Here is a 15,211-nt window from a genome sequence, read left to right as displayed (position 1 = left end):
TTAAATAGTAAGAGTAATCCCTCTATTTTATTTAGTTGTGTTTAGCTGATTTAGCAGATGTATTAAACTGATTTTTCTTCTAAAATTCATTAAAACAATATCTGATGTTAAAGTTAAAATATTTTATATATTTCACAAAGAAACAAAAGCAAAGATTAAAGAGGTTCAAAACATGAAAATAGCTGAAACGCTGCCCTCTGGTGGAGATGACTAAGGACACAGAAGCAAAGCTCCATATAGTGAAGTTTCTCTTTATACTGTAGTACAGGGCTCTTCAACTCCAGGCCTCGAGAGCCCCTCTCCTGCAGGTTTTAGATGTGTCTCTTCTTCAACACACCTGAATCACATACAGAAGTCATTAGCAGGACTCCAGAGAACTTGAATGCATACTGAGGAGGTAATTCAGCCATTTGATTCAGGTGTGTTGGATCAGGGACACATCTAAAACCTGCAGGACAGGGGCTCTCGAGGCCTGGAGTTGAAGAGCCCTGCTGTAGTACAAAGACTGAAACTAGCACTTTCAGGTCAGATCTTACCAATTTAAAATTAAAATATTTAATAAGTTTATTATTATTATTAGATCAATATTTTAAAGCAGGTCTATGAACTCAACTAAACCAGGGTTTATCATTTTCCACGAATCCAGCTATTTCACAAGTTCGCGCAAAATGCAAGTTTTTTTTTATACTCAGACATATACCTCCCACCGGGAGGAGGCCCCGTGGTAGACCCAGGACACGCTGGAGAGATTGTGTATCTCGGCTGGCCTGGGAACGCCTTGGGGTCCCTCCGGATGAGCTGGAGGAGGTGGCTGGGGAGAGGGAAGCTTGGGCTTCTCTGCTTAGGCTTCTGCCCCCGCGACCCGGCCCCGGATAAGCGGAAGAAAATGGATGGATGGATGGACATATACAGCGGTGGGAGAGAGCAGAAAACCGCATCAATAACACCCATCATCTTAGGTGCATACAGACCTGTTATTTAGGTTCCCGTAATGTGCTACATGAGAAGCTAAAAAATAAAAGATAATAAAAGACACAAAACATCAGTTACAATATTTAAGAAAATTTCAAACCTTCCACTGCTGTCATATCTAATAATGGAGACAAAGGAGCACTCTCCTAAATCAATTCAAATATGTTCATTAGGGGGCATCAAAATTAGTGCTTGTGACACTTGTGAAAATAATGAAAAGTGAAGAAACACAAAAGCTTTGAGATGGAAAGTTCTTTAATTACAAAACAACAACAAAAAAAAAAATCACAGGGAAAAAAAAACCTTTTCGATATCTGAAGGATTTGAAGAGCAGAGTTGTGTTTTTTTGTTGATGTCCAGTTTGGATCCAAAGACACTGATGTGGAATTGTATAAGTATGTCGCTGCTAAATGGTTAAAGATCAGATTTAGGCTTTTAATGAATTATTGCTTAAGTGTTGGTAAAGACACCTGAACACTTTAACATAGCACGAAGTCTCTGCTGAACTTTGTGGATACAACATGCTCTTGTGCTGGTACTCATTTAGTCTAGAAGTTCATCTTGTTTGAGTTTTGCAGTAATTTTTAGGAGACCTCTCCTGTGCACAGCTACTTCAGGAGAAAAAAAAAATAATCGACTGAAGCCAAGTTGAAGGTACAAGATATTTTTAGGGAAATAAACAAGAATTTGCTGGTGCTATTGCACTGACATTTGTTCAACTAAAATTCAACCTTGCCAGCATTTTTATTTGTTGTGAACTTTTTTTTGGTTTCTGAAGTGGAGCAAGCTGGAAGAAGAGCTTTAGTTTGGTAAAGCTGGGAATTCAAAGGAGGAAAGAAAATCAAATCTGAATCTCTCATTAGAAACTTCTTATCTTTTAATTACAGATGTCTGGTTTGTAGGGCAAGCTTTCTGAGTGTGAATAAGAATGGCTTGCTGTTGTTTCTAAGCACTAAGTATTGTAAGTACTTACAAACTGAAGTAAAAGAATATGCCTGAAGATGAGGATCAGGTGGTTTTAGTGCCTGATAAATATTTGGAGTGTGGTGCAGCTGCAATTATTGAAGATGAGTTACTTTTTGTTTCTAAATTCTTTTAATCATCCTTTACAAAAGTAATTTATCTGGATGCTGTAGAGTCTGAGGTTTACAATAGCAGAGTATGTTATATTAATCCACAGTCAGAGCACTCAGGCACTTATCCAACACTTAAGCATCAACTAGAAGCCCATGGCATGTATTTGAATCAATCCGCTCCCTCTGTGCTGACCGAGGCCACAGCTGAAACATAGTAAGGTCCTTCTCTGAGGTAAGTCTTCACACGGATGTAATGCTGAGTGCCCAGGATCTCCGCCGCTGTTGATGAACCTGCAAGTGCCTCAATAAGTTCAAACTTTGCATCTTTGGCCTCCTTTGTCTGACCCGCTGAACGATCCAAGATGAACTCCATGAATCCAGGAGTGTTAATCATCAACTTCTGGCCCCATGGCTGAGTGGCAACGGCCTGGAAAACACAAAACGATAGCCAGTGATGAAGATACAAGTATTGTTTTAAAAGTATTATGATTTTGTGTAGTCACAAAAAGAATATAGGTCTTCAGTTTTGCAGATTATCAAACAGTCAGTGACAAGGAGGAAATTATAGAGGCTAAAATCATCACTTACAGTAAATATCCGCAGTGCCCCACAGTGCAGCTCTGGAAACGGCTGAGTGCTGATGTTGCGAATCATGTCCATGGGCTGGCTGGACAAAAGGTGGAACCAGGACTCAGTCAGGGCCAGAAGGTCTTCTGTCTGCTGCTCTGACTGAAATGCATAAATTGACCAACTTGTATTGTTTTTGTTGGCACAAATAAAAATTTATTATCAAAATGATGTTTCTTTATGTGTCACTCAAATACCTGTAGTGAGAGGAGCTGCGATATGGCGTCCAAGCTTCGAACTCTGAGCTCTGTAGATCCAGAACTGGCAAGCTGGCTCATTCTCGACAACACAGCTTTGAACTTTTCTCCTGAAAACCCAGAAAACAGACAAATGAACAAAAAACAAGGTCAACAAATACAGTTTAGGCTGAGATGAGCAGTATAGCACTTTTACCTCTATCAAGGAAAACTGTACACATTACACATTTGATAACCTGGAGAAAAATGACTGAACGAAACAGGTGACCACAAACAAAATAATGGACCTCATCTTTTTAAAATTTAAAACTGTACCAATTTTGGCAAGAATAATCAAATATTCAGTCTGAATCATGCCAGAAACTTGTTGATGGCCACCAAAAACCTCTGGTCCAGGTGCAACTTGCTAAGGGATTTTTAGCCAAATATTAGTGGGGTTGTATGCATGCACAGTGCTCAAAATAAATAAACAAATAAATAAAGGAACGCTTTGGAAACACTCTTAATGTGGAACATAAATAAAATAAAATCATGCTTTGTTAGGAATGAAAGGATGCCACATTGTTTGATGCAAATGAAAATTATCAACCTGCAGAGGGCTGAATTCAAGGACACCCCAAAAAGCAAAGTGAGAAAATGATGTGGCAGTCTAGTCAATTCCTTCATCCTCAAAGATCTGCCTGCATATGCTCACCACGAGGCCGGGCACTGCTGTGCACCGGGAGGAACCCAGGACCCACTGCACCAGTGTAGGGACTGACAATGGTCCAAGGATTTCATCCTGATACCAAATAGCAGTCAGGATACCCTGTAGAGGTCTGTGAATCCCCTCCATGGATATGCCTCCCTAGATCCTCACTAACCCATCACAAACGGTTATGCTGAACAATGCAGCATAACATTCTCCATGGCTTCTCCAGACCCTTTCACATCTGTCACATGTGCTCAGGGTGAACCTGCTCTCATCTGTGAAAATGCCAATTGGGCTCCACGGTGCCGGGCACAGGGTCCACTAGTGGACGTCGGGCCCTCTGGCCTCCCACATGAAGTCTGCTTCTGATTGTTTGTTTAGATGCATTCAGCTAAGTGGCCTGCTAGAGGCCATTTTGTAGCTCTGGCAGTGCGCATCCTATTCCTCCTTGCACACAGCAGCATATACCAGTCTTCCTGATGGATTAAGGACCTCCTACGGCCCTGTCCAGCTCTCCTAGAGTAACTGCCTGTCTCCTGGAATCTCCTCCATGCTCTTGAGACTGTGCTGGGAGACACAGCAAGCCTTCTGGCAATGGCACATATTGATGAGCCATCCTGGAGGAGTTGGACTACCTGTGCAACTTCTGCAGAGTCCAGATATCACCTCATGCCACCAGTAGTGACACTGACCCTAGCAAAATTAGTTTAAAAAATAAACAACCAGAAAAGATGAAGGAAAAAATGTCAGTGCCCTCCGCCTGTAAAACCATTCCTGTTTTGGAGGTTGTCTCATTGTTGCCCCTCAGTTCAAAAAGAACAATCCAAAAAAAAAAATCATTAAAAGTGCAAAATCACCATGACATTCAACAATCTATGTAAACTTCTGACCACAACAGTACCTCTTGCAGAATATACAACTTTCTTGTTAGACTAACACACTTCAGCTTGTGTCCTTCATGAATGCCAAAGAAAAGTTGTGCTACAGCTCATATTACAAACATTGCAGTAGTTTTGCTAACTAGACTTTTTTCCTTTCTACTGGACACAACTGGGTGTTCCAAGAACACAATAATCTCAAACACACATTAAAACTGGTTTTGATGTGCACTGTTGAAGTAGGTGAAGTTGTGTCAGTTGTCCTTTTTTTTTAAAGAATTCATTTGGATTTAAGGTTTTTTTTTTAACATGACGTGTGTAAATTTATTGTAAATGTTCTTGAATCTCATTTAATTTCCACGTCAGTATTCCTTGCATGAAGCCAAGGTACTGAGCTAACCTGTTTTCTTTTTTAAATATATATATTTATTAATTTTCAAGAGAAAGAAAAAAAGAAAAGGGTACATACAAAGATTGTACATATTAAATCAGTGACAACCTATTTAACCTTCAATAAAACAAACCAACAAAAGCTAACCTGTTTTCTGCAGGACCTGCTTCCCCTCCACATTAGATCCAAGTAATCCCAAAGTGTCCAAAGCCACCCCGATCATCACAGGGTCCGGATCGAGCGCCATCTCAAACACTTTGTTCTGGAAAGCCGGGTAGGTTTCACAAACCTGCTGTGGGCTGTCCATAATGGCCAAGTTCCCAAAGAACTTCACCAAACCTGCAGCAGTAATATTCACACCATAAAGCACTGAATAATGCTGTACTGTATGGATAAGAATGTAAAAGGCATGCTGTTTTTCAGTAAGTTTGCATTAATGACACCTGATTTTCTTATCATGGAGATGACCAGCAGAAGCAATTCTCAAGAGCTGCTTTAAAGTAACTAATTTGATCAATTCAAGTCAATTTACCCAAATCACACAAATGTTAGAGACACTCACCTGGAAGGTAGAGGGAGGAGAAGGGGTCAGTCTCTGCTCCTCTGATCATGTTTGAGATTTTATCCATTATGCCTTGCTGGGCCAAATACTGCCGGCCATGCTGACTGTGTGCAAGAGTTGTCACCATCTCTATAGCTGTGGCCCTGGTAAAGAAAAAAAAAAAAAACAATGATACAAATAAATGCAAATTAACAGCATTAGCACATGGGAAAGCAAGAGAAAGGTAATCAAAAGGTAGACAAACTTAGTTATAACTACCTGACCAATACATCATCTCCTGTCAGTTCACTGAGCAGCTGAGAAATTAGGCCGCTGTTGGCGCAGTAACCGAGAGAAATGGGAGATACAGATGAGATTTCCACCACTAGCTGCAAGCAAAAAGAAGAACAGCTCCTTAAGATCACTCCTGTGAAACTGCCAAAGTCTGAGTATCATAGGAGTCGTGTCTTTCCATCAGCTAACCTTACAGCAATCAAACTAATTAACAATCCACTATGAATGATGGTTACACTGGTCTTCTAAATGAGATAAATGATAAAACTTTAAAATAAGCATTAATCATAAAAGACAGAATTTGTAAGTTGTGTCATACTGTCCATTGATACCATCAAAATGAATGGAATTTAAAAATCACTCAAACAAAGGTTGTTGTGCCAGTGCTATCAGCCAATTTTAACATACCTCATATATTCTGTATCTAATAATGTCACTTGTAGCCATCACATCCTTCATGACTTGCAGCAGGTCAGTCTGGAATAGTTTGTCTAATCCAGGCTTGGAGCGGCTCAGTTTAGTTAAGGATTGAATCGCCTAAGAAATAAAAACAGACACTGCACACACTGTCGATTGATAAAAATGTGAGTAGTATAATTTTAATGCTTCATTCATCACCTGCTTTGCCACAGCCATCTTCTCCTCTCTGATGCAGCGGATCACTGCTCGTAGGACGTCATGGTTGTTGAGGATTTCAGTGACAGCATCGGGGTCGTCAAGCACTCTCCCAATCTGACACAGGTAGATGGGATTAACTGATATTTTCTATGTTTTTTGGGATACTTTCTGTGCATGTGTGTGTGCAAGCAGCCTACCTGTTCCAAGGCCAGTATCTTAACAGTTTCAGTTGGATGAGTCAACCCACCCTGCAGCTCTGCTCTGTAGTGCTGGACCACATGCATGGGGCTGAGGGCCATTAAGATGCGTTCAAGGATGTCAACGCACAGCTCAATCTGCACCCTGTGATCACAGCTCGCATTAGAAGATCCAGACAAGTTCTTTTTCTTTTTTTAGTTCATCATTATTGGTCTGGAAAACTAAGTGGTACTGCAAAGAAACAGCTGGAGGAACATTTTTGCAATAATTAGGCTAATTGGCAACAGGTCAGTAACATGATTGTGTATGAAAAGGGCATGTTAGAGAAGCCAAGTTTCTCAGAAGTAAAGACAGGCAGCAGTCTGCACAAAAAAAAAAAAAAAATTGCATCGACAAATTGTGTAACAATCTCAGAATAATGTTTGTCACTGTAAAATTGAGAAGACTTTCCATATCTCATCATCTGCAGCACAAAATATCAAAAGATTCAGAGAATCTGCAGAACTCTCTGTGTGTAAGGGACACACAGACGAGAATGGGACAACATTCTTCTCCCAAAAGTCCAGCAGCTGCTCTCCTCAGCTTCCAGATGTTTACGGACTGTTGTTAAAAGACAAGGAGATGCTACATAGTGGGAAACATGGCCCTGTCTCAAGTTTTTTGAGAAGTGTTGCTGCCATCAAATTCAATTTCTTTTTCTTAAAATGGAAGATATTCTCATTTTAAACATTTAATATATATTTTCTGTGTTCTATATTGTGAATCAAATGTATTTATGCAATTTGTAAATCACTGAATTTTGATTTATTTACACTTTACACAGCTTCCCAACTTTTTTGGGGTTAAACTTCCCTCCAAATGTACTGGAACAGTGAGGCAGTCCCGTTATTTTTACTGAAGACTGACATCAGTTTGACATGAGAAAGTCAATATGAGATCAAAGATCAACATCTCACCTTTTATTTTCAGGTATTTACATCTGGATCTGGATTCACTGTATTCTTTGTAGCATTATAACCAGTTAGCTTGCTAACAATTAGGTCATTTTAAAGCAGCCCTTTAAAGCTAACTAACATACCACTCCGGTACATTAACCTACTATTAACACTGTCAACAACTGCAAGTGATACAAACAACGCGTACTGACTCAGCACTTGTGGGTCACGTTTAGCTGATACACTGAGTCAAACCCACCTCTCATTGGAGTTGAGCAGAGAGAAAATGACATCTAAACGTTGTCCGCTCACTGAGTCCTTCAAAGCACTGACAGGTATCGCCAACAGAGCTGTTTTTAAACTCTGAAGTTCTTCGATTGGGTTTTCAACGCCAGCGAGTTCCTCCAGTAAACTGTCAATGGAGGCAGCCATGGCTTTCAATGTTTCGGAAGACTTCGGCCAAATGCATCCGCCAAACTGTTTCTTCTTCCATCGGTTCCGGATGCGGTGAATATCCAACGTTATGGCACTATACCACCCCCTGCTGGACTACAAAGGGTGTTCTATTTATTTTCGGTCTCCAAAGTCTCTCGTTTTATTTCTTGACATTCACGGTTGGTGCTTTTACACGAAATGGTGCTACACATGTGGTAGCAGTCAAAATTTTGGACACATTCTTTCAAGGGCAAGGCATTGCAGCATTTCTCTGCAAAATTTTCAGCAATGTTATGTCTGTGAAAGACTGTAGAAGTCTTTGTTCAGCATACATCTCTTCTATTTTTTTAAAATTATTTTTAATTTGCCCCTTTGTTTTATAAAGCCACAAACATCCTACTATATCAAATAATGAGAAGTCACTTTCCCAGTCTGTCAAAGGCTGCTTTGCTGACGGCACAGTTCACAGCAGTTCAAAGACTTAAATGTGCTCCCTGCACCTTGGCCAGGGTCCATTGTGTTTGTCTGTCTTTCCACATCAGGTAAAAGCTTTAACAATAAAGGCTTTATATGTCATGGCATCTGACCAATCATGAGGACACAGCAGTGGCGTGTGTGTTGGTTGCTCCTCAGGTTTAATCTGGATCAACAGCCTTCATTTCTGCTCTACATGATCCCTGCCCCGTGTCCCCTCCCACCCTGCTTCCCTCTTGATTTAAACAGCTTGCAATGTGAAGTTGAAGACAATGCTTAAGTTTATAACATAATATATACACATTCTTTATTTGGTAAAGTGAATTTGCTGCTAACTGCTCATTCATCTGTAGGCCCTGAACTTATAGCTACTAAAGTGTGCAATTAATGTTCCTTCTTTTTCACTAACAAAAAGCAGAAAAATTAAACAAGCAGTCAGTGTCTCCACATAAGATTTAGGGTCTGTGTCTTTATAAAACAAACTCAGTGATCAAAGCACAATTTGATCTTTGCAACCTTCAAAACTTCAGAGTGGAAGCATTTAGGAACCACAGCAAGTTGACACAAAGTGGCAGATCATATAAAGTTACAAAGTGGGTTTACCTAGTAGAAGGCACTGACTCAGTAACTGCAAAGCTCCAAACCTCCTTTGGCATTAACATCAGCGCAAAAATCATGCACCAGGAGCTTCACGGCATTGTTTTCCATAGTCGAGCAGCTCCTGTATTTGTAACATGTAGGTGGCCCAGTACTTTTTTCAGTATGTGTTAAGGACCCAAAGGCCCTAAAACAAAGGCCATAAGAAGAACAATGTAGCCTTCTTGCTAATATTAGTGTTATTGTACCTTAACACGCCATGTGATACTGTTAGGCACTATAGATCATATATACTATATACATTAGCCTGACTGGAAAAGTGTGTGGAACCCTCTGGGAAAGTACTACCTGAATTGAATACTACTTAAAAGACAGGGATTACTTTGTGTCAACTGTGTAGTGTACAGTTAGTGTACAGTCCCCAAGGCTCCACTCTGGGGCCAGTTTTGTTCAACATCTGCTTGTTCTTGTGCAGTCCTGAGCATGGAGGCCAGTAACAATCTCATAATAATCTTACAGTAATTATGATATACCAACATCCTCTTCAATTAAATAAAAATAAACTACAGACAAATGTTTTTAAACCCAAAGAAGAAAGATTAAAAGTCCATTGCTCAGCGTCCCAGATACTAACATAAATTTTTTTTAAAAGAATCACAATCAGTCACCAGGAATTTTGGTGTTTCAGTCAATTATCAATAACTAGAAATAACAAAATATCAATGTCTCAACATGATTTAGAGAGACTTGTCCAAGGATTTGTCTTCAGTAGGCTTAAGTGCTGTAATGGTGTCTTTACGATTTTCTCTAAAAAGTAACTGTTGAAAATATCTCAGATATTGGCTTTCTGTGTGGCAAAGCATTGATGTTAAAAATACTGCTATTGGTATACAAAGCACTGAATGGTTAGTGCCCAAAAACACATTTCTGATCAGTGGCTGTCTAAAGTCTAAGTCTAAGGTTTTCTTTCTATTTCCAAAGTCAAACTAAACATTGGGGAAGCAGCATTTAGATTTTATGATCCGCATAACTGGAGCAAACTCGCAGGAAACTTGAGGTTTGCTCCAGCTCTTAGTTTTTTACTTTTTTTAAATACATTTTCCTGTTTACCACCACCTTTTGCTTTCTGGGCCTTTTTTCTTTTCTTTTTTTATGTTTATTTATTTATTTTTACACATCTGTCTTAAATTCTATTTAAATGTGCCCAAGGCCTGATATGTTTCGATTTCTTTTACACCATAAACGATGTTGATCACTTCAAGCAATATACCATCTTTCATTAGATTAATAAATTCAGTATGTGTCTAGAAGGAGTATTCATTCAAATTATTATTCAAAAGAGTACTTTTATAACATACCTTTAAAGGGACACTTAATGTTCCTGTTCTGTTCCTTCTAGGTGTCATTAATGTTGTATGAAAGATGCAAGGTACACTCCTCTTAATGAGGAACTGACTTTGGGTTTCGGTGCAAGGTTACATGCTGCTCGAGTTTCATGAAAATGGAAACGCTGTCTGTCAGCTAGTATTGTTCTAAAGCCGACTAGTGCAGGAGGTCCTCTGGTCGTCTGTCACTAACAAACAGAATAACAACAAGTTGACGGAAGCAGGTGTCATGCAGGTACAGAGTTAACTCTTTGCAGCTATTTAATTTTAATATAAGTTATGTTAACTAACTTTGTGGTAATCCATACTGCATCTTTTTATCTGATGCTCCAGTTCTCTCTGTGCAAGCTGCGTACCCACCAGTGGTGCTTCCTCTTCTTCAATGTACTGCTCTTCCACTGCTTGTTATTTGGGGCTGATTTTGTTGAGGAGTACCTGTTGCAACCTTCGCCTGGGGTTTACGCTGATGGGATGGTTGTAGATGTAAGGGAGAAAGCGAGGAAACTGGACCTAAGCAACACCAAGGAAAACGTGTCACGGGTTTACCCTATCACTAACCCTGATGCCTGCAGAAACTCTGACCTCTTCCTCCTCACTTTGGTCTTCAGCTCTCCAGCTAATATCACCCAAAGAGATGCAGTTAGGAGAACATGGGCCAATCAAACAGTCATCCAAGGGTTTCCAGTACGGATACTGTTTTTCTTGGGATCTACTCAGACTCCTGCGGCACAGGAGGCCCTCATGAGAGAGTCTGAACGTTATGGGGATGTGGTCCAAGGTCATGCTGCAGCTGACTCATCCCTCCATGGCCCAACAGAGAAGACAGTGTTGGCTGTCCGTTGGGTGATCACCTTCTGCCCTCTGGCACGCTTTGTTCTGCTGTCCAAGGAGTCTGTTTTTGTCAACCTTCCTGTCATTGTAGGCTATCTGCTTGGGTTACACAGGCATCCTGAGGACTTCTATCTAGGAAGGGTGATCCAGAGAGACTCCCCTGACAGGGATCCCAATAGTCCTGGCTACCTGCCCCCATCTCTCTACCCAAACAAATACCTGCCTGAATACTGTGAAGGAGCAGCTTATGTTCTGTCCCAGGACGTGGTCCGAAAAGTGTACGTAGCATCCGCAGGAGTCCGTGCACCCGTTCCAGCTGATATTTTTGTGGGTCTTTGTGCTAAGAAGGCCGGTGTTGCACCAACACACAGTGCCAGATTCTCAGGAGAGAAACACATCCGCTACAATGCCTGCTGTTACCATTACATGTTCAGCTCAGCAGGAATGGGGAGCCATGAACTAGAGAGAGTGTGGACAGACTTGAGACAGAAGGGTAGAAAATGTTCACTGTTGCAGACCTATTACGGGCTGGTGACCTGCAAGACCCTCACCTACCTGGATAAACTGTCCTTCTTCAACTCACAGGGAGGGAATTAATCATGTGGTTAATTAACAGTGGATGTGAAGTGTATACAATGTGTCAGATACATGTAAAAAAAAAAAAAAAAGTACGGTAAATCTAACTTCTAATAGGGAACTGCATGCCTCCCCTCCATTTACTGTTAGAATTGTGCATGTGATTGATAAAATGATTTCCATTTATGTTAGTTTCTAGTGAATAACAATTTAAGCTTGCAAAATCTCAAGTCAAAATGCATTGGGACCTTTTTTAGCTTCCAAAAGGTTTGATGATGGGAAATGGTGACAGCAGGTCTAAACTATAAGGAGTTTTGTTATTCCTGCCCTGCACATTCTGACAGTTTTGAGTTATTCTGTCTCTTTAGATATCTGTTCAAAAGAAAAGCACATTTGTAAATAAAAAAAACGTATATACAAAATTCCTTAAGTGGTTCTGATTCATTTCTTGGGACTAGACAGGGTGCATGCTGGCTGACTCATATTGTCATGACTCACTGTAACATTTACATATAACGAAGCCTTGTTATTAGCATGCTTTGAATGAAATGTAAAAGAGGCCCCAAGATGTCTTGATTTTGGTACACATGAGAAAAGCTGGGGAGTTAGGGAGCTGTTAGTGAAGCACAATCTGTACATGCCCACACAGAGGAGGTCCAATCAGGCAAAAATGATTGAGAACCCCTGTAGCCATGTGGCACAGCGAAAGGACAAAACACTGTGGTACTGTATGATTTCTGACATTGTGGTCCGTTTTAGTTAAAATCCACTCTGAACATATGAATAACAATCAAGTGAAAAATAAAAGAAACAATAGTCATGTTTGTTATAAAATTAGTATCAGGTATGGAGGATGACTGAACTGGGACTGATAATAAAATGCTAATAAATAATGACAAATTTATTTAATGAACATAAGGAGGATTTCCTGAGTTTAAGGAACTTCCAGTTTAGTAGTGGGACACAGTTCACTGAAAACACAAAAGAGGACACTGAGTGTCCAACATAATACATACTAGCATAAAGGCACATTTAGTTTTGTTTATCCTGCAAGGAAAACTCAAAAAAATGTTTTGCACGATCTTAGAATGTGTTACAGAATCTTTATTCAATTTTTTTTATATTAAATCTCTGAATCTGGCTTTAATTACATTTACAGAGAAAAATCAGCATTTTAGGTATAATCTAAATCTGAAGTATTCAGTTTTCCAGTTTAAAAATTGTGTTTGTGACACACCTGCTTTCTAGAGTTGCAAGATTTGCATTTTCATTATGAGCTAGTTAGTGTGAACACACAGCAATTAGCATTACAGGAAATGAATCTGTCCCAGCTCTATTTGAGCTTTCCTGGCAATTTTATGTCCTTCAGATGTTGCTCATGCTGCTGCTTCTCACTCTAAATTCCACAAAGGGAAGGTTTGGCCTCTGTCCCAGGCCACAGGCTGACCAAACAAAATGTTTGGGTGTTCTACAACCTTCTTCTCTTCTGTTTTCCTGCCAGTGGTTCGCACTGCAATACTTAAATCCACCTTGGCCAGGTTCCATTGTGTCTGCAAAGTTCACCTTGGCTGTCTGTCTCTGTACATCAAGCCAAAGCATTCAAAGAATAACATCTCAGCATGTCTACAATAATTCTGGCTGCTGACCAGCCATAGCAACAGCTTGATTGGCGTACCATCATCTTGAACCCAGATCACTCTTCAGGGTTAATCAGGATTAATTAGCATCAACACTTTCAGTCCACAGCCTGAGCACCACATGATTTCTGGCTTCTCTGTCTGTCTGTTCCTTAACAACTGACCGCATGATGCTTTAGTTTTAGACCTGATGTCATATTATGGTCGTTCAAGTTATGTCACTATTTTCTCTGAAGTATAAAACTAGTTAAAGGTCATAGCAGAATATTCCCTGTTGGGGAGAGCAAGATCTTTAGATTCCTATATGGTTTGGGCTTTTATTTTAGTAATGGATTGTTGTTAATAGTAAAAAAAACAAAACAAAACTCCTAAACAGGACTTAATATGCTCAGTTTCAGTCAATTTTTTCTCTTGCACTCTACTAGAGTTGCTCACAGTTTAAAATAATTAATAATTTTAACTCTCTCCCTCCTTCCTTTAAGTCAGCTTTCTTCTAATTGGCTGCACCTTGCAAACAAAACTTTTGAGCAGCAGGCGGGTGGGCTTTCTGCTCTGTTGGCATCATACAGATGCAAGAAAAAATATATCTGAACCTGTACCTTTAGAGCAGTCTGAGGCCTGGGTTTAAGCTCACAGGGAATACCTGTACATGTGTTGACCTCATTATTTGAACCTTTGGCCATGCTTAATGTGAGCATCTACCATTGTAACAGTGAACACGTGTGATATAAAATAATGAAAATCTTTATAGGGCCCCTTTAAGGGAATACTTAATCATTCATTAGCTTGCAGAAAGCTGTATAGTAGAAGTGTTGTGATACCTGCTCGCCATCACTGCCAACCACTTTCTCTTTTTCTCTTGCACTTGTTTTCTTTTCTTTTCTCTCTCTGCCCGCTGTGTTGAGTTAATAGCTCTCCCTGCTGTTTTGAGGGTCTCTCAAGGCTGTGGCTACTTACTGACTCCAGCTGGATCTCAACCTGACACGCTTGTACTCAATCAAGTAGTCACTCACCTGCTGTATTTAGGACAGGCTCATCTATCCACTTGCTGTTGCAGCATTACAACACGCTAAGCGGCGATAATGTCAGGCTTGCTCAAGTTTCTTGCTCAGTGTTTGGTTCCTCATGCTTACCCATGCCCCCTTGTGCTTTATGTTCCTGCCAGTTTGGCCTTTGAAAAACTGACTTCTGTGGACCTCCACTCCTGCCAGACTCACACCTGGAAGTTTCCTGTCTTGGGAAACTACTTGCCTTCTCACTCTCTACAACTCCCTGCCACCTCAGACTCTACATTCATCTCTTGCACTAACCGGTTTCTTTATTCATGACAAGATTTATACCACTGAGACCAGTCAAGGAATGATCCATCACATGATCCCCCATAAAAAAAAAAAAGTTCTTTTTTTTTTCAATTCACGCTGAACTGCTATGGCAGGAAAAATGTAAATCCCATTAAGTTGGTGCTTTACCACAGTAAGCAATGGATAGCAAGAAATCTATCATATAAATCCCATTACAAATCCTGTAAAACAGATGCCTGACCTCTATGCAAAAAACCCAGCTGTTGCTTTGCTTCAAAGTTTGGTCCTGTTTTGCTCCACCGACACTTAATTTGTGGCCTATTGACCATCTAGGATTATTCTATTTACACTACAGTTTGCATTGATTTTTCCACTGCAATCCTCATTGTTTAGAAGTAGTTTTCTACTTTTAAAAACTGTCCTCACCACACATACTTACAATAAATAAATAAAGACCATAAGCTCAGATGTGTGTGTTTTCTTGCTACTGTGGAATTTAAAAATTAGTTGCCAAAAGCATTTGTGAGTACAGTTATTCAACACAGAATCCTCAACAT

At 40.1% G+C, this 15,211-nt stretch overlaps 2 protein-coding genes across 2 annotated transcripts; one reads left to right on the top strand and one right to left on the bottom strand.

The window, feature by feature from the left end:
- Nucleotides 1–1,226: 1,226 nt before the first annotated feature.
- psmd5 (proteasome 26S subunit, non-ATPase 5) lies at nt 1,227–7,906 on the bottom strand. Its single transcript, XM_030742706.1, has 10 exons — nt 7,678–7,906; nt 6,483–6,627; nt 6,286–6,399; nt 6,076–6,204; nt 5,653–5,762; nt 5,395–5,537; nt 4,980–5,171; nt 2,873–2,982; nt 2,637–2,777; nt 1,227–2,475 (listed from the first exon to the last, which is right to left on the bottom strand). The coding sequence occupies exons 1-10, from the start codon at nt 7,848–7,850 to the stop codon at nt 2,218–2,220; spliced, it is 1,515 nt and encodes a 504-aa protein (XP_030598566.1). The 5' UTR covers nt 7,851–7,906; the 3' UTR covers nt 1,227–2,217.
- Nucleotides 7,907–10,654: 2,748 nt separating this feature from the next.
- b3galt9 (beta-1,3-galactosyltransferase 9) lies at nt 10,655–11,737 on the top strand. The gene has a single exon (XM_030742106.1). It carries the CDS (start codon nt 10,781–10,783, stop codon nt 11,735–11,737), a length of 957 nt encoding a protein of 318 aa, XP_030597966.1. The 5' UTR covers nt 10,655–10,780.
- Nucleotides 11,738–15,211: the final 3,474 nt, after the last annotated feature.

The sequence above is a fragment of the Archocentrus centrarchus genome, chromosome 12, assembly GCF_007364275.1.
Source record: "Archocentrus centrarchus isolate MPI-CPG fArcCen1 chromosome 12, fArcCen1, whole genome shotgun sequence".
Classification (NCBI taxonomy): domain Eukaryota; kingdom Metazoa; phylum Chordata; class Actinopteri; order Cichliformes; family Cichlidae; genus Archocentrus; species Archocentrus centrarchus.
Note: the sequence above shows the minus strand (reverse complement) of the source record. Positions and strands in the feature narration are given on the sequence as shown.

Excerpts from the sequence above, each read along its gene's own strand:
- psmd5 (XM_030742706.1), bottom strand. The coding sequence starts at position 7,850 with ATGGCTGCCTCCATTGACAGTTTACTGGAGGAACTCGCTGGCGTTGAA. Across the intron at positions 5,538-5,652 it reads GGAGATGATGTATTGGTCAG|GGCCACAGCTATAGAGATGG; the intron begins GTAGTTATAACT and ends TTTCTTTACCAG. Across the intron at positions 5,172-5,394 it reads CTCCTCCCTCTACCTTCCAG|GTTTGGTGAAGTTCTTTGGG; the intron begins GTGAGTGTCTCT and ends TTACTGCTGCAG.
- b3galt9 (XM_030742106.1), top strand. The coding sequence starts at position 10,781 with ATGGTTGTAGATGTAAGGGAGAAAGCGAGGAAACTGGACCTAAGCAAC.